At 32.2% G+C, this 25,734-nt stretch overlaps 2 protein-coding genes across 3 annotated transcripts in view; both read right to left on the minus strand.

The window, feature by feature from the left end:
* Positions 1 to 2,740: 2,740 nt before the first annotated feature.
* LOC127714739 (galactose-3-O-sulfotransferase 2-like) lies at positions 2,741 to 15,822 on the minus strand. 2 transcript variants are annotated; one of them, XM_052220787.1, is made up of 5 exons: positions 15,782 to 15,822; positions 11,920 to 12,008; positions 7,193 to 7,289; positions 5,056 to 5,144; positions 2,741 to 4,026 (listed from the first exon to the last, which is right to left on the minus strand). In XM_052220787.1, the coding sequence occupies exons 4-5, from the start codon at positions 5,112 to 5,114 to the stop codon at positions 2,748 to 2,750; spliced, it is 1,338 nt and encodes a 445-aa protein (XP_052076747.1). In that variant the 5' UTR covers positions 5,115 to 5,144; positions 7,193 to 7,289; positions 11,920 to 12,008; positions 15,782 to 15,822; the 3' UTR covers positions 2,741 to 2,747. The 2 variants fall into 2 exon arrangements, with proteins under 2 accessions (XP_052076747.1, XP_052076748.1); XM_052220788.1 differs by lacking the exons at positions 11,920 to 12,008; positions 15,782 to 15,822 and having other exon boundaries at positions 5,089 to 5,144; positions 7,193 to 7,484.
* A 6,361-nt stretch (positions 15,823 to 22,183) lies between these two features.
* The window catches only part of LOC127714447 (phosphatidylinositol 3,4,5-trisphosphate 3-phosphatase TPTE2-like), a 33,631-nt gene continuing 30,080 nt past the window's right edge, over positions 22,184 to 25,734 (minus strand). Inside the window, exon 16 of the transcript XR_007987737.1 lies at positions 22,184 to 25,674. The gene's annotated coding sequence lies outside the window, so the exon portion shown is untranslated. The remainder of the gene's footprint in view (positions 25,675 to 25,734) is intronic.

The raw sequence follows: 25,734 nt of genomic DNA on the forward strand, positions 1-25,734 counted from the left end.
GGCTGAAAGTTTTTGTTTATCAGCTCATAGACATAATTTTGTCATGTGATCGTGACGTCATCAACATTTTTTCATGATTTACTCTTTAAAAATGGAATTTAGAATTAAATTATAATGAATGACTGTAATATTTTTTCTGTCTTTTCGAAATAACCTAAAAAATGTGGTGCACACTTTAAAATAACCCGCTACGCGTGTTATTTAGTGTGCACCACATTTTTGATGTTATTTCTTTATAGACAGAAAAAATATTACAGTCATTCCTTAAATATACAAGTCTAAATTGAATTTGTGCTGTATTTAGACCCCTCTACCAAGAAATTTGTTTTGCATGCACACGTATAAAAATTGCGGTTTTTATCCAACGCAATCATAGGTTTGAATGTTATTTTCAATTTAGACTTGTATCGTTCAAACCTATGATTGCGTTGGATAAAAACCTCAATTTTTACACGTGTGCATGCAATATTATGTTAGTTGTTTCTGCGACTACTATAACACTAAATATGTGTTATGGTAATCTCATGTTGTTTTTTGTGCCTCGTACTGATCTTTTGAGTTAGGCCATGCAAATTGCAATTGCAACTGATTTTCCAGTGTGTTCTTATGTTCTTCTGTTACACCACTGTCCCAGGTTAGGAGGAGGTTTGAGCGCTCACAAACATGTTTAACCCCGCCACATTCTTTATGTGCCTGTCCCAAGTCAGGAGCCGGTTCAGTGTAATTCAGTTGTTATCTTTGGTTCATATCTGTCATATTATCAATGTAGTTTGAAAAATAGAAAAATAAAATAATCGATCAGAAGTTGTTTCCCTTAGGCCTAGGTCTATAAATTGATTAAGAAACGTATTTTCTCCAGATCACAGTGGCTTCCAAATGACTTAATGTTTTTTCGATGACATTGTTTATATGTCACTTTGTTTAAATGTGTATACATTTTTTTGTTTAAATGTTCTTTAATTACTCTAGTCATGTTCACGGTGTTTTTTTTGTAGTTCATTTGCCAGCTCAAATTTTAATAATTAAATAATAAAATATCTTGTATCTTGTCTGTCATATTTGTTTTTCGTAAATTGTTTTTTTTAATTAATTAGACCGTTAGTTTTCACATCTTAAATTAATAGTAATTTGGTACCTGCAGCATGCGGTCGAAATTTCTCACTCAAAAATACGAATAAAAAAGTACTAGTATCAGATTCAATTTGTACGTCAAGCATGGCACTTAGCCCACCCCCTCCTTTGTTTGAGGTATAGGGCTTGAATTTTCGAACTCAGAGGATCTTTTTAGAAAGACAGGTTTTTACCTATCATTTACTTTTATGCAAAATGCACCTGATTTTGCAATTCTTCAATATCTATGCCTAATAGGGCTGAGATAGGGTTTGATTTTGCAAACGTAGGCGATCAATTTCTTTTCACCAAGAGTTTGTACTTTCATGCACAGTATTCCGTGTTCTTTACAATCACATGTCGAACAAACTTAGGAAACTGCAATCAACAAGGAGTCAACGGAAAATCATCATCGTCTAAGAACATGAAAATTAACAAAAGGACGAAGTAACAAATCCTTGGATCTTCATGAATTTTAGCTACACACAACGATTCACAAATGAGAAGGACAAATCTTCGATAAAATAAACACAGCAAGTTCACGTGAGGATAGCCAATCGTATTAATATATTGTCTTGCAAAAATGAAAACCAGTGTATTCTTTAAATAGTACCGTAACATAATTTCTATCTCAAATGGTGTTAAAATGTTCAACGACAATCATTTTGGAATCCACTGACGATCATGCCGACAGGGGTCTCATGAAAATTTGACACCATGGACAGGTATGCATTTATAATGTGATTTGTAATTTCACCATTTAATGTATGATAACTCGATTTAACTTGCTTGTCGCCAATAATTATAGCATCAGGGCGAAATATAAAAATTACGAAACATTTGGTGTAGAGAATGCCTATAATGTTAATTATACATGCCCATTTCCTTTATCTCAAATGACGTTTACACAAGAGGACTTGCAATCTATTTTTTTTTTTCATTTTTGTGTCATACCCTCAGGCGTCACCTGAAAATTCTGATACCAATGATAAAGTTTGCGTGCAAAAAAGTGAAAAACAAACAAGTTAAAGACAAATAACAACGAACAACACATGGTTCAGATACCCTCATTTGGTACAGGCACAAAATGTGGTGGAGTTAAACCAGTTTGCATGCGTACAAAACTCCTTCTTGCCTATCTAGGCCACATGTCTTAAAACTAAAGCACACTAGTAGACAACATGCTTTTAGTGCTTCTGTCAATAGGATGTCCACTAACTTGAACAATGAAATAAAAATAAACGGTACATAATTTGGAAAGCAGGGTCAAAAGGTGCTAGTTTCTCTATACATGCAGGAAATTAGCTAAGGGAGCAACAACTGCTGGTTGTATACTGCTTCTGTTATATAACTAAAGATAATACCCTTAAGAAATAAATATGTTTTATTTTTATATCTTTTATGTAATTTTTTATCTAACTTTTTTGTTCATTCATATTTTTTAACACGTTCCTGATGAAGGGAACTTATCTATTATCCGTTTAAAATTATATGTCTCTGCATTTGAGAATTAACAATTAGCTTTATATGTTTAAAAGACTTTTAAATTGTTGTATACATATATAAATTCATATTCAGCCGGAATGTAGTACTTTGGAGTTTAGATTAACAGGTAAAAATTCAGAAAACAGAAAGTATCATGATTTATTTTTTGTTCTTAGCCAATTCATATATTTATCCATGGCAAGAAGTATCTTTTCCCTCACAAGATCTAGTTCGTCCCGCATCATGGTAATACACGTTTCTCTTGTCACGTTAAACGATCGATGCCACATACTAGCAGCAACTGTCAAAATCTTTCCCATTCTCGGAATCCCTCGACAGAAATCTGCAAGTTTAGTTTGTATTACCTGAAATTGCATGACTTCAGATTTAAAATCATATTTCAAGTCGCTGATTTGAGACAAAAGCCGCTGTTTGAAAAACGTGTAAAGCATAAAATCAGCTTTGTTATATTTCTCTAAATTTTCAATGGTGGAATTACTTAATTCTTCAGTTTTAAATTGTTGTGATATCGGTGAAAATCTCACATTTGTTGGCAGATATAAAATGTCATGCATTTCCCAACATAACAATCTTTTCAATAAAACCAATGATTCGTCCAGATATTCTAGTATGATTATCAGAGTAAAATCTTTATCAAGGTCTGAGATGAATTTTGTAATGGCAATATCTTTGTCAAAATCACCTCTATCTAATCCATAATCAAACGACATTTTGTTGTGGACGTAATATGTTATTCCTGATGAATTATATTTCCGTGGATTTTCAAGGAAAGTTCTCATTAAATCAAATTCTGAAAGACTCTTGCCAGGTACTTTCGACTGCATAAATCTCCCGCCCCCATAGTATGAGAAAGCAGACATAAAGTTTGCTACGGGGTCTCGTAATATCCCAATATACAGAGTCTCCTTAGGCATGACAGCACGGAGGGCCAATTTGTCGTATACCACGTGGTTGCATAAAATATTGTATTTTTCTCCGGCAGGTATCGGCACCAGTTGCAATGAATTTAATGTTGTTCCGTATCCTAGATAGTTAAAGTTTCCACCAGTCGAATTAGGAAGAACCAAATTAAGGTTAAATCTTTCTGCATATCTGTAAAGCATATTCATTATTGTAGAACTCCCGGTTTTGTGGACCTTTAAAAACGCTATGTATATTTTCGGTTTGCACTTAGCGTCCTCTAATGGGTCGGAAAGCATCATTTCGGCCGTTGAGAGTTTAAAACCAACAACTGAATGTTGGATAATGTTTCCCGTAATACTTGCCAAAGGTTTACGATTGATGGCGTCCTCTGGCGTCAAATTTCTGTTATCGCCGATGTAGGTAATAATTTCTGGGTCAAATTTGGTTATCATTTGTTTTATTAACAAAACTGTAACAACCGTTACTACAACCAGGAACAGTATCCAACTGCAAAATAATAAATACAATCTTATTAGGATATAGAAATCTGATTTCGTTATGCTCATATGGAGAGCACGCGAGCTACGATATGTAGATTGGAATTTTAATCGGATTGAAATAAACATTGACTGGAAATGACGGACAGCACACAAAATAGACACGGCAAAGAACACCGACAATAGAATACAAAAGAATGAATATTTAAATGTTTAGACAGTTAGTTCTATCAATGTGGATAGAAGAATGGTCAGTGGCGATATAAATGTAAATATATTAACTGTCCGAGGCGAAGCTCGATCCAAATGCGGAATAGATTGCTTCGGCTGAAATATAATTATCAGAACCGTTTTCGATGGCTTTTGGTAAAACTGATTGACATTAGCACAAACACTAAATGCCAATAATTTTTTTTTTGTAAAATCAAACTCTAAATATAATTTTTTTGTAAAGGTAAAAGTGATATATACAAATATTTGATTAAATCGCGCGTTATGAAATTGGTGTTCAATAAAAAGTAAAAGTAAGAAAAGAGAACACCAAAAACTGCATGTATAACTTAATAATGATTTATAGATACATTGTAAGTTCAGCAGCAGCAAGTATTACATGCACATCCAGGACAATATCACGTTGGTGAGATTAAAATACTTTCCTTTTTTTTTAGATCAAACTGACACAGGGTAATCCTTTTGTACACGCTAGCTCACACTGTGACAATCTACAGGCAGACATATGAGCCCACTTGGACACATTTTTCTACATACTCTAAGCAAACCAGTCTTTGCTCTTACTCTTGAATGCCTCGTACAGTTATTGTCAATTTTAAAGCGTTTTGTTTGACATGACCAGGAATCGATTACAATTTGAAACTCGAGGCTTTATGCTGCCACTCGACACCCGAGTCATTTTTTCACTTTATACTGATTTTCACATGATAGTGTGGATTTTGTCAAATTAACCATAGCAATATGTACTTATGTCACAATGAAATTTCAAGTAAGATGAAAGAGAGTTTTTTCATTGATTAGAGCCTACCGAAATATACATTTCAGCTTAACTAAATAATACCGAGACAGCCATTTGTTCATGTCCATCCAATTAAATACTCTTTACAAAAAGATCCTCTGAAAAGAGAAATTATGTACATGCTGATCAATATATATATAATATTATATAGCTAGTCGAGGGGTTGAAGGCATACGAACAATACAAATATATATACAATGCAATTTTTTTTAACATGTTCGCTGTAATTTTGTAGAAACCTTAAAGGACCGTAGATTATAAAATATGTTCCATGTTTTAAGACAAATATTTCATGCTACATTAAAATTTAAGATGTTGACAGTATTTTATGATTACACAATATTGTTTGTTTTGCAAAATCGGTATAACTGAATGCGCTTTCAGATGTTTGCGTAATTCTCTTGCAGGAAAAATTATAATATATTTTGTAAAGAATTAAATAATTGCATCAGTCTGGTGATAAATCCAATGTTTTTAAAAACGCTGAATTGTATGTTAATTGTGTACTGTATAAATTGTATGTTAATTGTGTACTGTATAAATTGTATGTTAATTGTGTACTGTATAAATTGTATGTTAATTGTGTACTGTATACATTGTATGTTAATTGTGTACTGTATAAATTGTATGAATATTTAACATCAACAATTCGCGAACCACGTTTATGAGGGTCTTGATGGGTTTTTTTTCTTCATTTCTGTATTCTTTAATTTCTTAGGTAATTTTTCTCTATTCTTATATTTTTTGCACATTATTCTCGATTCTTTATATTTTAGCACCCCATTATTCTCTATTCTTTATTTTTTAGCCCTATTTTTCTCTATTCTTTATATTAATTGCCCATTATTCTCTATTCTTTATTTTTTTACCCTAGTTTTCTCTATTCTTTATACTTTTATGCCTATTATTCTGCCAAGGATTTGTAAAGTGTATTTGCACTATACAAATCCTTGTTCTGCACTTTTTGCCCATTATTCTCTATCCTGTAAACCCCATCCATACCGTCGTTTATTAGGTTTTAAATATGTGTGGGGTTGCATTACATACCGTATTGCCTCTATACTTAAAGCATTTATATATTATACCGATGTTCGACGATAGGCGGGTGAAAGACCTCATTTAAATATGTTTTAAAGGAAAAACCATTTTAAACATTTTTACTGAAATAAAACAAATCAGTTCCTAAGTATGACACTAAACCACCACGGCAAATATTATAAATCAGACGAATGATTGTACTTCAAATGAAACATACTATATTGAACTCGATATTTTCTTTTGTAAAAATGTACCATTTAACATTGAATTGGACATACTGATGTAAATAGTGAAGATTCAATGACCAACGTTATTTAAAATCAAATTCAATATGCATTAACCAAATTTTCTAGATAAATATTTTTTAAATGACATTGTGTTTTCTGTGTATATCCTTTCATATCAGTCGTTGAAAAGCAATAAGTTTAAATGGAATTTAAAGTATCAAATTCAAAAGATATTGATATATTTCGGATATATATTATCTTACGGACTTGTATTTGTAAATTCAATACTACGGTTTTCAAATCTCTGCTTGCAAATAATATCAGCAGCCAATATTTCGGTCAGTGGTGGCATGATTTACTTTTTTAACGTTAAATTCACTGATGATAAATTAAGCAGTTTGTACGAAATATAATAAAATACTCGAGTATTTTTTTCTCGTTGGTAGAATGTGTTTTTCTGCTCTTTTTGCGTGTGTGTGTGTGTTTTTTTTCCTTTCTAAAAAATATAAATTTCGACAATGCATATATCTCAAATTGTTTATAACAATACATATAAAACTACTACGACACTGCATATAGCAAGCACCATCATGCAATGTAATTAAAACTACAAAATTAAAACAAAAAACAAAAAAACATGTAAATATTATATATAAAAACGGTCTTAGCCGACTTTCAGTTTAATTTGGAAAACAAAAATCATTATTTATAAACAAAGTATGCATATAACATAAAATCAGTAATACCGAAATACATTTGTGCAGCTGGGTTGTAGTCCCCGAAAACAATTTAAAAAAAGTACCGTTTTACAGAAGCTTTATCCATGAAGTAACTTTATCATATTTTCTATTCTAAATAATAAGCAAAGTATGCTACTACACCTGACTATTGGAAATTTTAAAACATCCTACTGATAGTTGATTCTTTCTCGGTCAGTGATGGGAAATGCTACCTGCCATAAAACCCTAGTTCCTGTAACTAAAACAATGTGAACTATTAACGTCAATCTCCAACAACTTCAGTATACAATACATCATTTTTATCAGAGCTTGAAGCTATTCTTCACCACTCACTTATTTTCCATTACTGGCATAGTTTTCTGTTTGCTTATGATTAATATATCATTAAAGGTGAGTGTGTGAGCTCTTTCAGATGATGGGCACCGAATCGATGGTCAAGTCATGCATTCAATATTGAATTCTAAACCAATTAATATGCCTGCATATAATATGGATTAACTTTACAAGCTATGCATACCTTGAAACAGTCGATATTATGTCTCCAGTACGATCTGTGTAAATGTCATGCTACTTTTATTTAGCAGTATATTAATATCTACATCTAAATAAATCGTTCATTTTCGTATTTAATCATTTTCTTACACCTTATATCGATATATGACTTTTATTAGGTAAAGCGAAAGAATTGCCTTTGACCTGTCCAAGGATATTATGAAAATTACCTTTTAATTATTTCTAAGACATAAATACAGAATTGCTATAAAAATGTAAATTATACAATTAAGAAAAGAAATTTAAATTGAGTGATTCCCTCGTACTATTAGCCTAGTCAATTTAGCTCTGAAATCACTCAACCTCCAACTAATTGCAACACAAGGTTTTTTTAGTGCAAATTATAATATAGACTTGTACTAACAACATACTAAAACTATACATTGATAGGATTTGCGGAAAAGGTTATTTTTGGGGAAAATATGTGGTTTTTAGAGAAAAAATGCTGAAAACTGGAACAGAAGAAAAGTTGTTATTTATGGTTACATTTTTAGACCTAAAGCTTGTTGAAGACAAGAAACCTCATCTTAATAGACTATTATGTAGTCCTCTAGTTATTATTATTCATATTGAAGTAATTTTGAGATGAAATGAGTGATTTTTAGTGAAAAAACATCGAAATATCATGAATATGGAAACGTAGAAAATCTCCGTTGTTAATGGTTAATATTTTTGAAATTTGATCTATATAGAAAAAATAACATACTATTTTATGTTTATTTTGTGAAGTCTTTTATTTATCTAAATATTAAATATTAGTATTTGGGTAATTTTGGTTGAGTATATGTTTTCAGACAGAAAACCCGAAAACTGGAAATGAAAAAATCTCGGTTATTAATGGTTCAAACTTTCGAATTTGGATCTAAATAGAATATACTATCTGATGTTTATCTTAAGAAGTCATATAGTTATTAGTATTTTAAAAAAATTGTAATTCTTGTGTAAAATGTGATTTGTAGAGAAAAATTGTGAAAAATGGAAATAAAAAGCTCGGTTATTCATGGTTAAAACTTTTAATATAGGATCTTTATAGACAGACTATATTATATTATGCTTATATGCATATGCATATGTATTCCTATTGTTGTCGATATCAATAATAATCAACTTGTTGTGTGAAATATTTTGTTTTACGAACTAATTACAAAACAAGAATGTGTCCATAGTACACGGATGCCCCACCCGCACTATCATTTTCTATGTTCAGTTGACTGTGAAATTGGGGTCAAAACTCTAATTTGACATTAAAATTAGAAAGATCATATCATAGGGAACATATGCACTAAGTGTTTCAAGTTGATTGGACTTAAGCTTCATCAAAAACTACTTTGACCAAAAACTTTAACAAAAAACTTTAATCTGAAGCGGGACAGACGGACGAACGGACCAACAAACGGACGCACAGACCGAAAAAACATAATGCTCCTAAGCAAGGATTTGTATAGTAAGTCTTACTATACAAATCCTTGCCCAAAGTGAGGGGCATAAACAAATGAAATTTTTAAAACCTTGGTTATTTCCAGTTTGATTTTTAAAAATGTAAAATGGAGAATGGAAACAGGGAATGTATCAAAGAGAAAACAAGGACACTATAATGGGTTTTTAACATAGCAAGTAAATCCGGCACACGGAGATGGGCTTCAGCTGACCCCTTAATTATTTTGTACACTAGTTCAGCGAAAAGGACACCACCCTAAACTCCAATACATACAAATGATCCAAAATTATATAAAAAAAAAAAAAACACACAAGACAAACAAAGGCTAGAGGTTCCTGACTTTGGATAGGTGCAATAATGTGGCTGGGATAAAACAGGTTGTGTGAGTACTCAACCCTCCCCTAGTTTCTCTAGACAATGTAGAATAAATAAACACACAGTAAAACTCAGAAAGAAGTGCATTTTGTGAAAGTTTGAAATTTGTATCTTATGTTTCTGTTATGTACATTTTTTTGTTTGTATTTATAGTAATTATACATGTAAGTATAATAAACAAAAACATTATTTGTTCAAAAATAACTGTAAATCAGTTTGGTTACTGACTTTGATTTTGTCATGTTAATTTGCTGGAAGAGTTATTTTTCTAGTGTCCTTGCATCGTCATTGATTGTAGTCCTTTTTTGTATATTTTTTCATTAGCTACTTTTTCAACATTTGAATTGCATAAAGTCACAGTTAAACACAGACTAATTTTATTTAGCAAGCTCTATCAATATCCACGTTTAATTTCACATATATAAGCTTTTTAAATTTGGGAACATATACTAGTTCACTGAATTAGCATGAAATGTAGATCTGATATTGTTTAAGGCAATTTCAAGGGAAGCTTTGTCAATATGATTATAAATTTACCTCAAGAGCTTGAATTTAAATAGTAATTGTACCAAAGTGATCCAATTTTGGATGTTGAAAATGAGATGAGCACTGTTGAATGAATTGATGGGATCACTTCCTGGAGGAAGTGTTAATAGTAACAGCGACTTATGTGTGTACCCTGTAAACCTGTATGTGGTGGTCTGAAACATCAACCAAATGATAATGACAAAGAACTAACATGGGTTGTCTGCTGTATGAAAATATAATGATCAAAGATATATATATATATATAAAAAAAAACATTACCAAGTTCCTTCGTTAAGATATTTCATTGAATTAATTTAATAAAAGGTAATCAGCTTTAGCCTAAAAACTGTGAAAAAGTGGGCGACTTTTGGCCAGAGATAACGTTTAGATAGTCATGTCTAATATGAAATTATGTTTGTTGGTTTTAGTTAGTCGTTTGGGTTGCTTTCTCATCATGACTTTAAAAACCTCAAATCTCTCTTTGTTCATAATTATACTCTATTACAGAAATATCAATGATAAAGACGCCGTTTTCTGCTTCCGGAATGTGCTGACCTGTATTCAACTCATTTGAACGAAACTTAGAAAAATATATAAAAAATACACCTCATGCCTAAAAAATATATACATTTTTAGCTTTTAAGGTCCACTAAACTCTATCAGTGATCTCTTAAGCTTGGTAGTATGTTTGATCGCTTGCCAGTGAAACCATAATTTATTGTAAAATCTCCCCACTTTAAAAACATAAGAAGATGTTGTATGATTGCCAATAAGAAAACTTTCCACAAGAGATAACAATGATGTGGGTGTGGATGTTAACAACTATAATAGTTCATCGTTAAAATATAAAACTGTTAAGATAATAAATGGGGAAAAAAATATGACAGACAGCAAACAATAACCAGCAAGTAATAAAAGGCCTCTTACTTGTGATAATCGTATTCATAGTGTACAAGGTTAACCATGTTTGCGAGCACTCAACCCTCCCATGATCAGAAACAGTTTTGAAATAGCAAACAACATAAGAACAAATTGTAAAACTCAGTTGGAAAGGGCTGGACTCAAAGAGATCAGCACGGAGTATGCAACCAATTAACAAAAAGACACTGAGTTCTAATAGCTAGTTCAAAGCTAATTACAGTTGATGAATAAATACTGTTGGCACCGACTAAAATATAAATCAGTACACATCCAATTAGCAACCAAAGTGAAAAGTGGATTCAGTGTTACAGCCAAAGCTTTATGTATATGGTGTGTGAGTACTGAGATCATCGCTAATTACATGAGTAGCTATAGCTATATATGTTTGCTTCAAGAAGCCTGAAATTTTCATTTGTGAAAAATATTTAACATACAATCATTTAACACTCATCATTCTTATTTTTTTATGAAAAACATTGTAGGATTCTAAATCTTATCATGTTTGTTCCAGAAGGAAAATGAAAAAAAAAATATTGTTTCCTCATAAAATTGTGGAAAAAAATACATTAAAGACTTTGAATATCAAAAAGTAAGTCTTGCAATAACATTTGTTTTATAAAGGACAAAACATGTGATCGAGAACCCCTCCCCCAACAAAAAAAAAATAACTGTTGGTGCCTTTAACACAGGGGCTGAATTCTTTCAAATACCGAGTAAGATTGTGACTAAGTAAAGATGTAAACAACTTGTACAGACATCGACAGACCCATACTGTACAGAAAGCTATACTGTGAATGGCCTCGACATGACAACATGTAAAGCAATTCAAAGAGAAAAACCAACTGTCTGATTTATGCTATTATAAGATAAAGTATAATCTGCAAATGAGATTTACCGGGATAGATTGCAAAAACATTTACACTAGATGCAATACAAAAGTATAAAAGTCAGCTATGGAGGATGTTGAAAACTTACATGCATTGTTCAATGATAACATCACATACATCATATCTTTAGATTCTGAAACAATTCAGAAGCAGTAAAGTGTCCTTACCAAATATAAAACTGTTTATGTTTCCATAAAATTGATGTGTAGTTCCTGTGCTGTCTCATAATGCCTGGTACAAATGAAGTTGGAATTTCCTATTGACGGGTAAACAAAACATTACATAATCGTTAAACTTATAATTAACAAGACAAATGGACGAGTCGGTTCGATAGTGGTGCAAATAAAATAACATTATGCATTCCTATTGATTAATTGCATGATGCAGATTTAGTGCACAAAGGCGCGTGTCTCAAAGGTTTATCTAAGACCATGTTTTATTTTTCTTACAGTGACATTAATTGTATCATTAAATCGTGCCAGTACCGAACCATCAGCTGCCGAAGAATAATATTTTCGGGCTCAAACCACTAATGCCCGTATATCATAGATTGACCAGTTACACGTGTTACACAATTTAGTTCCGAATCTTAAATCATGATATTTATTTTATTACTTAAATTGGCAACCGTATAACTACACTGAGAATGCAAGCTATTGTCATGATTTAAAAAAATCAAAAAAAATCTTAAGCAAACAAATCAAGGCAGGTGTTGTTCTTTCAGTCTTTCTATCAATTTTTTTTACTGTATGGGTTCGCTGATAAATGATAGATAGGAACTTGTTAAATCATTGCATTTAATATTTGTAGGATTAAAATCGATCCGCTTATTGAAACAAAACTAAATATTTCTTGTATTTTTCTGTATGGAAAAATTTGCAACGGTTATCTGTTGACATTGCCTTTTATAAGAAAAGTCTTCCTATACTTTATTTAACGTTACTGCATGAAATATGTTCTGAAGTACAGTCGTCGATATGTAATGATTTGATATCAGAAGCTTGAGTACTTTGATAGCGGAAGAAAATGAGATGTGGTTTACACGTCAATGAGACATCAACCTATAAGCTAACGTAACAAATAACAACTAACAAGACACTGAGCTTTTAGTAAATTATAGCATATTTTGAAACGTATATATTATTATTGTTTTGCTTGAACATGTGTTTTTCTGTCTTTTATATTGAAATTAACGAGTGATGTGCTTCGTGTTCTACTTTGACTAGGTTGGTGCGAAGAAAACCTAACATTATAAATAAGTTAATATAAGGCCTTTGAAAATAGTGGAATTAATTACTTTTGGAGTGTCAAAAACTCATTGGAAGTACTTGATAAATTACATGCATATATTGGTGATTTTGAATCTGTTCAAAGTTTTGATTTTTCTACCCTATATACCACTTTGCCTCATATTCTTTTTAATAAAAAATTCACACACCTAATTAAATGGGCATAATAAAAGTCGGAATGCGAATACATATGTTCAAACTCTTTTAGGTCATTTTTTAGTAGCAACAAACAAAAGAACTATGTCAATTGGACATGCTATATCTGCCCTTGAATTTTTACTTGATAACATTTTTGTTCGCTTTGGAGATTCCGTATATCGTCAAGTTATCGGAATTCCAATGGGGACTAACTGTGCACCACTTATTGCGGACCTGTTTTTGTATTGTTATGAGTTACAATTTATGACTAAAATCAGCAAAGACCCATCGAAACAACATCTGATACAAAAATTTAACAATACTTTTAGATATTTGGATGATATATTGGCTCTCAATAATGACGACTTCAGTGTGTATACTAAAGAAATTTGTCCTGTTGAACTTACTTTAAATAAAGCTAATACTAACAATGACCACTGTCCTTTCCTCGATCTTGATATCTATATCATTAACGGGAAGCTTAATACAAAAATTTATGATAAAAGAGATGATTTTTCATTTCCTATCGTTAATTATCCATTTTTAGATGGTGACGTTCCCTTGTCACCATCTTATGGTGTTTATATATCTCAACTTGTACGATTCGCTCGTGTATGTAACAACGTATTATATTTTAGCGAGAGAAATTTATGTATTACTGAAAAATTATTACACCAGGGTTTTCGATATCATAAACTAGTCAAAACATTTACTAAATTTTATCATCGGTACAAGGACATCATTCGTAAATATAACTCAACATGCAGACATCTTATACGTTCGGGTACTTCACATCCAATCTTTTATGGTAATATTCTTTACAAAGCACAACAATGTCAGTATTCACCTCAAAAGCTAACAAAACCTTTAAACAGACTTATTAAGAAGGGATATAGTTACGATACTGTTGTCAGGTCATTAAAGATTGCATATTTTGGCTTTAATATTGATTCACTTATAGGGTCTTTGCATCGGAATTAAACACATTTATTCTAAAACCAGTTGTTGGCATGACACGGGTTATGTTCTTCTCATATATTTTATGACGGTATAATACTAAACCCCTAACAGGAGGGATTGTGCCTGATATTCATATGATGAAGACATAATCTTTCAATCAGTTTAATTGAGGTCTGGAGCTGGCATGTCAGTAACTGCTAGTAGTCTGTTGTTATTTATGTATTATTGTCATTTTGTTTATTTTCTTTTGTTTCCTATTCTGACATCGGACTCGGACTTCTCTTATACTGAGTTTTACTGTGCGTACTGTTGTGCGTTTGTTTTTACTACATTGGCTAGAGGTATAGGGAGAGGGTTGAGATCTCAAAAAGCAGTTTAACCCCGCCACATTTTTGCGCCTGTCCCAAGTCAGGAGCCTCTGGCCTTTGTTAGTCTTGTATCATTTTTAATTTTAGTTTCCTGTGTATAATTTGGAGTTTAGTATGACGTCCATTATCACTGAACTAGTATACATATTTGTTTAGGGGCCAGCTGAAGGACGCCTCCGGGTGCGGGAGTTTCTCGCTGCATTGAAGACCCATTGGTGGCCTTCGGCTGTTGTCTGCTCTATGGTCGGGTCGTTGTCTCTTTGACACATTCCCCATTTCCATTCTCAATTTTAATAAAAGGAATTTATATATATTATATTATGTTATAATTGCTATTATTAGTTGTAAACTTCTATGTCATTTGGTCTCTGGTGAAGAGTTCTCTCACTGGCAACCATACCACATCTTTTTATTTTTAATATTAACTATACAGATTCGATGAAGAAGTTCAAACAACCAGTTGATAATTATGTATTGACTTCTTCGGCTTTTGGAAAAGGATTGAAGTAGCGGTTCGATATTTTATCAGAATTTGTCTTAAATTAAAAGCTTTAAGATTATATAATGCATTATGTCACTTGACAATGGACATTTCCGTTACATTTATTCTTCGCTGCAGAAACATATTTAAAGTAAGCAGAAATCAATAATTTGTAAAGCAGCTTTGAATTTACTTCAAACAGATTTCATGATTCACCGTTCGCGCGTACGGATTGTTAATATGACTTTTAAAAATTTATAAAAATTATTATCACCGTGACCATCTCAATTATAATCCAATTGTGCATCAGTCATTAGCGGTTATTACAATTTATTGGTTTTACGATATTACCCTATCAAACTTTTTTTTTATAACATATATACATATATAAAGTCACGAAATGTATAATATGCATATTTTTGTATTCGTCGATAAACTTTAAAGTGAGGTCTCCTACACCAATCAAATATAACATTAACGTCTCTGGGTACCCAGCAAATTAGTGACAACACGAGAAACAATACTACGATTCACAGACATTGTTTTTGGTAATTATTAGTCAATTATAAGTGCATATTTCCATTGACTGTAAATGTACAAAAAAGCAAAGCTTGTATTGGAGAGGGGAGGGGAGTAGTTACTGTGATACCAATGTTATATTCCTGCATGTCCATTAAAGACGCACACATGTGGTGTTTTTTTTTTTTGTTTAAATGGCTTGAGAGTAGTGTTCTCTGATTACATACAGTAGTAAAATATTAGTTATTAAGTAATACTGTGATATAAAATTTACCTGAATGTTTGTGCAGTCCGTAATACACACAGTCATTTGATATATTGTAGGATTAATCAGGCATACAAGATAACATTACAAATTATTGTTTTAGTTTCGTTTTAAGTCAGTGACTTTAACTGAGTTAGAACATTCTAAATTCTTATAACAAACCACATGTATAGTGTGATAGTTAAAACACTCTATACGTTTTGGTGAACTAGAACTAGAAATGCAACAATTGCATAAAGGCAGTTAGAACAAGCTATTTTCTATATCTTTAACGGGTCGCTTAGTATCAAAATTTATGATAAAAGAGATGAATTTTCATTTCCTATTGTTAATTATCCATTTTTAGATGGTGACGTTCCTTTATCACCATTTTATGGTGTTTATATATCTCAACTTGTTCGATTCGCTCGTGTATGTAACAACGTATTTGATTTTAACGAAAGAAATCTCTGTATTACTGAAAAATTATTACACTAGGGTTTTCGATATCACAAACTAGTCAAAACATTTACTTAATTTTATCATCGGTACAAGGACATCATTTATAAATATAAATCAACATGCAGACATCTTATTCGTTCAGGTATTTCACATCCAATCTTTTATGGTAATATTCTTTACAAAGCACAAAAATGTCGGCATTCACCTCAAAAGCTAACCAAACCTTTAAACAGACTTATTCAGAAGGGATATAGTTACGATACTGTTGTCAGGTCATTGAAGATGGCATATTTTGGTATTAATATTGATTCACTTATAGGGTCTTTTGCATCGGAAATAAACACATTTATTCTAAAACCAGTTGTTGGCATGATACGGGTTATGTTCTTCTAATATATTCTATGATGGTATGATACTAAACCCCTAACGGGAGGGATTGTGCATGATGTTCATATGATGAAGACATAATCTTTCAATCAGCTTAATTAAAGTCTGGAGCTGGCATGTCAGTAACTGCTAGCAGTCCTTTGTTAATTTATGTATCATTGTCATTTTGCTTAGTTTCTTTTGATACCTATTCTGACATCGGACTCGGCCTTCTTTTGAACTGAGTTTTACTGTGCGTATTGCTGTGTGTTTGTTTGTTCTACATTGGCCAGAGTTATAGGGGGAGGGTGGAGATCTCACAAAACATGTTTCACCCTGTCGCATTTTTGCGCCTGTCCCAAGTCAGGAGCCTCTGGCCTTTGTTAGTCTTGTATGTTTTTTACTTTTGGTTCATTTATATGTTTTGGAGTTTAATATGACGTCCATTTTCACTGAACTTGTACACATTTTTATTCAGGGGCTAGCTGAAGCCCGCCTCCGGGTGCGGGATTTCTCTCTGTGTTGAAGACCCATTGGTGACCTTGGGCTGTTTTCTACTCTTTGGTCGGGTTGTTGTCTCTTTGACATATTCCCCATTTCAATTTTCAATTTTATTGATGTTATTATATTTTATATAAGAAGGGCTTAGATAAAATATTTTCATTGAAATCAAAACATAAGCAGATCACGAATATTCCATCCCAGAAAATTTAAAAAGTTATCTTTCTAATCTAAATTGATTGATTGTTTGTGTTTAACACTACCTTAACTCTTTATCACGGCGGCTAGTGTGTATTGGTGGACGAAACAGTAGTACACAGAGAAAACCACCGAGCCTCGGCAGGATAACTGGTAATCCTTGTCACCCTATTATAGCTCGACACATAGCTGTCTATTTTTTACTTAACTACAAATTCACAATTCATTATAACAGAGGGGGCGGACAGGGGGAACCTTTCTCCCGCCCTCTTTCTCTTGTCTCCCGCCCTCAAACATGAAAAACTAATGTAAAGGAAGCATATTTTAAAAGAAATCGATCAAATGTCTTGGTTTTTTTATTGCTCGTCCCCCTCTTGTCTTTTCACAAGATAGAAGTATTGTTTCTTCTGCTTCAAGAACCTCAATAACTTTTTCACTTACTGTTAAGCTGTATGTTTGCATTGAATTTGTAAGTCTTTGGTAAATGTCTTAAGTGTAAACATCAAGAAAAAACAAAGGTGGTGCAATAACTTAAAAACGGTGTCAACTGGTATGTCTCTCACTGTGTCTTTGTGAAAATCAAGCCCGCTTTCTTTTTTCTACAACCTAACTTTGCAAAATGTTGACGTGTCAAAGACACGAGCTGTGGCTTTTCTATATACACAACTGAGCATCCATCATGAAGGCCTACACATCATTTTCTTCATAAACAACGTCTCCAACCTGGTCATCATCCGACTGTCGTTCTTGGTTTGTTGGTCTCGTAGGTTCTTCCTTTCTAGTTTGGAATTTTTTATGAACATCAGAAACAAGCAACTCGATTGGAGAAAATTTTGGTGGAATGTTGTTTTGATACATGTTCATTGGGAGAGTCCCAGCATTGAATTTTGTTGTGTCTGACCGAAAACTACGCTGTCGAACGCCTTTCAAATATTTCACTCTGCACTCTAACATAATGTTCATGTTTTCGGTTGTAAAAGCAGGAGGTTTTTCACGTTTAAACTGTGGAAAGTATTCAATAGATGAATATTGCTTTGGTACCTCATATCCAGATTTTTTCTTTGACGTAAAATAGTGGAAACCACAGAGTGAAGCTTTCTTAATACATTCAATGATACCTCTTACGAAATCCCTAGCGCAGTTAAGAACTGACGAAGTCTCTGTCTGTAGTCTCAACATGCTATGTAATTGCTCATTTACCAAAGCAAGCACTGAATTAAGATCAACTCTTCTCAAGTAATCCGAATCGATACCAGACAGTTATTCCAATAGGGACTGCAACATTTCTCGTAGCATCTGAATTGATTTGATTGTTTTACTGGCTGGCATTCCATGGGGCCCTTGTAAGCAATTTATTCTAAGACTAAGCAAGTATTTGGCTTCTGCTGAACATTGTTCTAAATACTTTTCAATATCTTTAAGTTCAGAGATAGATCGTTTGATGTCGTCACTATGACCACTCCCCAGTATTTCACAATGCACAGAAAATGAAGTTATAAATTTCATGCGTCCGAAGCGCTTTTCTGGATTTACCTTCATCAGGAACGCTCAAAGCCGAATATTTGAAAGCCAAGAATGTATAATAACCTAAACAGTTGAACAGCTATATGACCAAAAAGGACCTAAAAAATAGTCAAATTTATCTAAGGTCAACTTTGCTTTAAGGAGTTGAAACCTTAGTTTCTTAAAATTTCAAAATTTATCAACTGACAGTTGTAGAAAGGTTTGTTATAAATCACATCAGTACCGAAGTATTGACTACTGAGTTGATAATTCACACAAGATAGATATAGGAAGATGTGGTATCAGTGCCAATGAGACAACTCTTCATCCAAGTAACAATTTATAAAAGTAAACCATTATAGGTCAAGGTATAGAGTTTGTTTTGTTGATTTTGATACGTAGATTTTAAGAACCTTTTTATGATCTTTGTATACGATTCTGTGTTTTCCACTTTCACAAACTAGAAGAACTCCGTGCAAATCCAAGACCGAAACTGGTGTACAGAGACCCTTAACTACGAGTTTGACCTCTGCAGGATAATGCAGTCGAATAGAATAGACGATTCCTTTTTTATCAGCTACGTACAGTACAGATGAATCGTCTGATACACATATATCTACTGGTTCATTCAATATCTTTGGATGATTGTCGTCACATTTTCGACTATTTATGAGGTCGTTTTCATTACTATGACATTTATTAGCACTGTCTTGGAGCTTTTTATAAACTAATTTAATAACGTTTTCCAGCTCACTGTTATTATTTTTAAAGACATTTTTGTCTCTCTTTTCTCCTTTCTCCTGCCCCTTCCCTCCTTTCTCCCGCCCCTCTCTCCCTGTCTCCCTTTACCCTGTCCGCCCCCTCATAACTGAGCCAGTAGGGCCAATTTTTCACGAAATTTCTTTCCCAAGTATGATTAAAATCTAAATGTTGTTAATGCTAACTGAAATTTTAATATAGACGTCTAAATAAAACACAGTTCAGATTTTATAATAGTTTCACTAATTTGCAAAAAATAAAATTGTCATTCAGCGCAATACATTGTTGTTCAATGTTGAAGGCATCTTTTCAAACAAAATCGGAAGTTTTTACATGGTTTTGTGGAAATGCTGCATTGAAGGACATCCACTCATGCAGTTTAGCCGCTGAGCTAGGACCCAAGGCTACATCCACTTGTGAATTGTCGTGTATCTAAAACACAAAGAAAAAGATAACTCCCTATAAAATGTCGATTTTGGTTAAGAATGTCCCATGTACGAATTCCTTTTCGTGATAATTACAAAGAATTTGCCAAAATCTACAACAAATCCTTGAACAAATGCAGTTTTAAATCATCGCTCATTATGCCTTTAAAATTTCATATCATGTTCATTAATAACCCAAATGTTGTCAGAGCCTCAAATTACACATATATGCAACTGAAGAAGTCCATTACTATAAAAGTATGCAACATTCTAGAGAGTTTGGGTGATCACAATATCCTCTTCAGTGTTCAGTGGAAACGTTCTATAATTAGAAGAACAAAATTCTAGAGCTGTTACATGAATTTTACCGCATGATTAATAAGCGTGGACGAACATTTTAATAGTATAAATTCTTGGCATGTCAATGTCAACTTGAAGATCATAAAGAATATTTATTGTGTATTAAAAAATAATAGTGATAATATTTTTCCGTGTAGAATGTTAATCTGCAAAACAGATTGGATATAATTTATTCGAAAGTTTCACACTTATTTATTGAAAAGATGTTATAGTTCTACCCATGATTCAATATTCAACTTTCAAAGCAATACAGATCCCCAACTGATGAAAAAACATAGGCCTTAACCTATATCAAAGCTTGCATACTTCTAGTTATGAACTTCTGGCAGCTGTCATTGTAAATTTAAGTTAAGTTTGGAAGACTTATGGTTGAAGGCTCTGGTCTGAAATAAATCTAAGAGAAAATTGACCCTACCTCTTTGAATGGATAGACTTCACCACATTTTGCACCAGTACTATATCAGGCCACTATCTTGACCAAGTCTTTGTTAGGCTGTTTATTCTTCAGATTTCGGCGGTGACGACGGTTGTTGTTTTGTTTTGAAATTCAGGAAACATGTACAATTTCAGAGAGTTCCAAAAACTTAAACACAAGTTATTGTCTGGAAACTAGAAAAATTCTTGTTTTTGGCCCTTTTTTCCCCCCTTATTTCTAAACATTAGGGGCAATTACCCCCAAACCCAATCCCAGCCTTCCCTTTGTGGTATGGAACCTTGTAGTACAATTTCATAGAGAACACAAGTTATTGTCTGGAAACTAGAAAATTGCTTGTTTTTGGCCCCTTTTTTGCCCCTAATTCCTGAACGTTTGGGGCAATTAACCCCAAACTCAATCCAAGCCTTCCCGGAACCTTTTGGTACAATTTCAGAGAGATCCATACACTTACACACAAGTTATTGTCTGGAAACTACAAAAAATGCTTGTTTTTAGCCCCTTTGTCCTATACTGTTGGTACCATAACCCCCAAAATCAATCCCCACCTTCCTTTTGTGGTATTGAACCTTCTGGTAAAATTTCATAGAGATCCATTCACTTAAACTAAAGTTATTGTCTGGAAACCAAATGTGTCTTCGGACTCTGCCGTTGCCTCCGACAACATGATAGCAATCTACGAACGCAAACTTTTTGAGGATGTATAAAAATTAGTTTGAATATACAAATAAGAAGATATGGTATGATTGCCAATCAGAAAACTATCCACCAGAGACCAAATGACAATTATAAGGAATAAAACCACTAATCCAAGGCCCCATTGCTTTCTATGTTATATTATGCAATTTCAAGCATTTATAAAGTGGCAGTAATTTCATAGCAAAACTATACCTTATCCTGTCTTGTGCTGAAAAATTCAACATTCCTTTCATCACATTTTAAAGTGTACTGGTTCCCGGAAACTGTGTAGTAAAAAAAACAGGTACTTCTGATCTGAGCAACAGGGCAAATATGCCCTCCTAACAAAATTTCATATATTTATCTTATTATTCATGAGAAACTTTTGACAAGGGTTCTACAGTGATCACAAGTCCTTAAGCTTTCATTTAATGCCAAAATTACCCAAATGTTTTACTATTTGACAAAGTTGCAGCTATGCATAGGAACTATTTTGCTTGAAATATGTACTACTTTCTGGTATGTTCTTTGTGACCAAGCCTGAATTAGTGGTTTTATACAACAAGTATGGCCTTCAACAATGAGCAAAATCCATACTGCTTAGCAAGCTGTAGAATTCCCCATTCAAAAGTATATTTTATTGTGTGTTTCAAATTATAAACATGTCTCCAATACTACTGATACAATCCCAAAATCCTATTATCTGTTGGACCCAATAAGAAAAAAGACATCAAGCAGACTTTGGTTATTTATATCGTATTAAAAGTCAGGAATATATTTATAAATATAATAATAAAACTAAAATAGGTAAGAAAATTACATAAAATTTGTACACTAAAACAAACCTTCACTTAAAAAAATAAAATATCACAACCATTCCAGAATCACTGTGATTGAGGTAGACTTTAATAATAATTAAAACATTTTGTAACTAGAGGTTCAAAAGCACAGGTATCACTCGCCTGGTACCTATGGCCAGTGTTGAGAATAACGAATCTCCATGCAATGTTTTTATGAATATAACAAGGTTATAACAGGTTATATCATCAATATATGTTATTAAATATAATGAAGTCACTACATATAAATTACAAAACCACATTCAACAACCAGTGGAATGAATATATAAGATATGATCATAAAATTTGAGAACCTTGAACATAATATATTTTTATACAAAGAAATAATGCATTGAAAATTGAATGTAGATAAAATTTTCAAAATCCAGCACTGGCAAAAATTGTTAAATCATTATATAAAATCAATACTTGGGGCAGCAATCTTACAAGTAGGTCAGGGTTCATCTGATAAACATTCTTTAAACATACCCTAAGTGACTGAGCATTATTTAAAATAAGAATAAAGATGCAAATTTATAAGTCTTCACATCGTACAAATCGTTGTTCCTTAAAATAATATCTTTTATTATTTTCAGACCTTTTTACAATTACATTAAAGAAAAAATAAAATGTACCCTTTTATGTCATTTTATCACATATAAATATTTATTGAGCATTATTTATAGACAATGACAATTTTCAATTATGAATCTCTGAATTTCATCAGAATTAATTATCATCACAACTAAACAATCCAAAACACGAACAGAGACAAATAAATATACCGGTAGAAACGATTTATAAAGCAAGAATGTGACAAGGTTAACACACTAAATTGTTTTGCTTATTCATAAAAATAACTGGAAACAGTATAAATATTGTAAAAACATTGTGAATGTTAAATATAGATTCTACCACTGCATCGAGTGTGATACGACATTTATCCACTAGAAACAGTTAAATTTTCAAATTCAAAACACAAGGCTTGCCGAGCATTTTAAATATTTAAAATTTAACTGTCGAGAGTGGAGATATATCGTATTGCATGAGATTTGATGGTAGAATCTGTTTCTCTAATGATTTTTAGGCGATATGCAGACAAACTTAATCCTTCTTTTCCAATGATCTGCAAAAAGATGTGTTCTTTCTATGTTACATCACCAGGTATGGTCACCTTTTTTCGTGATGTCACAATTAGAAATTCAGAGGAAAGCAAGACGAGTTGATGTCATAATTGAATTTTGACAAATGAAAAACTGATATCAATCAAACCACACGTTGATTAAATAAAAATAATCAACAGGTCAGAAAAAGGATAAATCGGTTAAGAATTAGAGAAAAGGTTTTACATACAGGTCAAAATATCACCTTTATGTCATATAGAATGTCAGTATCACATACAAAAAAAATATTGTTGACCTGTCACACATAGCAACTGTGGAAATGAACTAATCCTAAAAAAATCTACATATCCACTGGAGCATGAAATTAAGGTCAAGATCATGACTAAAATTTACAGTTAACTGCAACATAAAATATCATCTGAATCTAAAACCAAAATTCCTGTATATACAGAAGAACCTATTGAAAAGTTCATCCAAAACAATATTATTATTATAATTATAAGTTTAATCTGGACACTAGAGCAATATAGAAAAAAACTATGGTAAAAATGTCTTGTAAATAATAAGTATTTCAAACAAAAACTGTCTTAAAAAGTGCAGATTAACTCTTTTAATATTTTTACTGGGTACCGTGAAATTTGTGCTGTGTTGGTTCGAGGCTTAAGTTTTTCTTGCCAAAATTTTCAAAATACAGTATTTAGTATTTGATGACAGTTATTTGAATTAATCATTCAGTTTCAATTTGAAATTATATATTCTTTGACAATGGAATGGAAAACATATCATTAACATGCCACGTTCTGGTTAATTCTCTGATAAACAAGTTTATATTAAAAAAAGACTGGTTTGTTTTGATAGATATTACAGATAGGACCAAAATAAAACTGGGTTTGTTTTTCCAAATATACAAACCAATAATGTATATGCTGTTCACTAAAAATATGGAGTACTTTTACTTTCAGTGATTCTGTGCAACACTTTTATTCATAACTTCAATTTCCACCTTTTCATGGTTTGTAGAAAAATCAGTGTTGTTTTTAATTTGCGGTTTGATATTAAACAAGTTATCAACATAAAAGAAGTATTTTTTTTTATATCGAAATAGTTATTTTGTTTTATCACAAAATTCACCAAAACTTGCAGCCAAATAATAAATTGATTTTATTATATTCAATTGTGGAGTTTTTTATATATACCATAGAAAGGCTTGTATAGTTCGCACTGGTACATAGTCCGCACCCCCTTCTCCCCACGAAATTTTAGGTAAAAAAACTTTTTGTAACTGTTAGAAAAGGTCTAATGAAACTCCGGTAATTTCAAATCCTGTGCGGTCGTTTGTGGTATTTTCTTAGAAAACCTGTTTTCCATCTTCAAACAGAAGCCGACACTGCTTGTAAATGATTCTAGAACGCTTCATGATTGTTAAATTAAGTTTAATTCACTTAAAAAACAATTTAGAAACTTGTGTATGTTTAAACAGGAAGTTTAAAAAGCACGTGTAAAAGAAGAAACTAACAGGTGAGAGTCGAAATCCGTACATAACAGATATCACTATAATACGACTTTGAAAGTAAAACAGTTCCATCCTTTTGTAAAACAGTCTTTAATATATCTATCACATTAATGTTTGAAGGGTCTTAAGCTAATACAAACCATATTAGTCAGTATGAAACACCAAAACGGAACGAACAATAACCGATTACGTTTTGTAGTTTACAAATTCTAAGCTGGTTTACGGTTGTCTTTTTCACTATGTTTGTATCGTTTCAATCAAGCAGATACCAGTTTACTATAACCAATGCATTGAAAAGAAACGAGAAATTTGTAATGAAAGGTTTAGTTTTTATATTTATCTATTTGATATTGAATAGAAATAACTTATTAATATGGATGAGTTAAAATTATTAGTTTGAAAAATGATAAGAGCGCCCTCTACAATATAAATAACAAAGATGGCGGAACGTAAACAAACCACCTCGCCCGCGAAATTGAAATTTTTCTCTTATTTCTTGCTTATTGTACTCTATAGTCCGCACCCCATCTGGAAGGTCCAATTTTGGAAAATAAAACCGCGGACTATACAAGCCTTTCTACGGTAAAGAGAGAGATTACTTATTAAAAGAGTAGCAAAATATTTCCAGAATAAAAGACATCTTTATAACATATAAAAATACATTATACATCAGTATACAATATTTATAAACTAGTAAAAATATTAACAAACAACAAGGCACTTTTCCTGACTAGAAAAATTATAAAAGTTATATTATACAACCTTGTTCTATACAAAACATTTAAGACAGTTTCTATGACCAACTTCTGGAAAAAAGCACAA

Source organism: Mytilus californianus, unplaced genomic scaffold, assembly GCF_021869535.1.
Source record: "Mytilus californianus isolate M0D057914Y unplaced genomic scaffold, xbMytCali1.0.p SCAF_9, whole genome shotgun sequence".
In the NCBI taxonomy this organism is placed as follows: domain Eukaryota; kingdom Metazoa; phylum Mollusca; class Bivalvia; order Mytilida; family Mytilidae; genus Mytilus; species Mytilus californianus.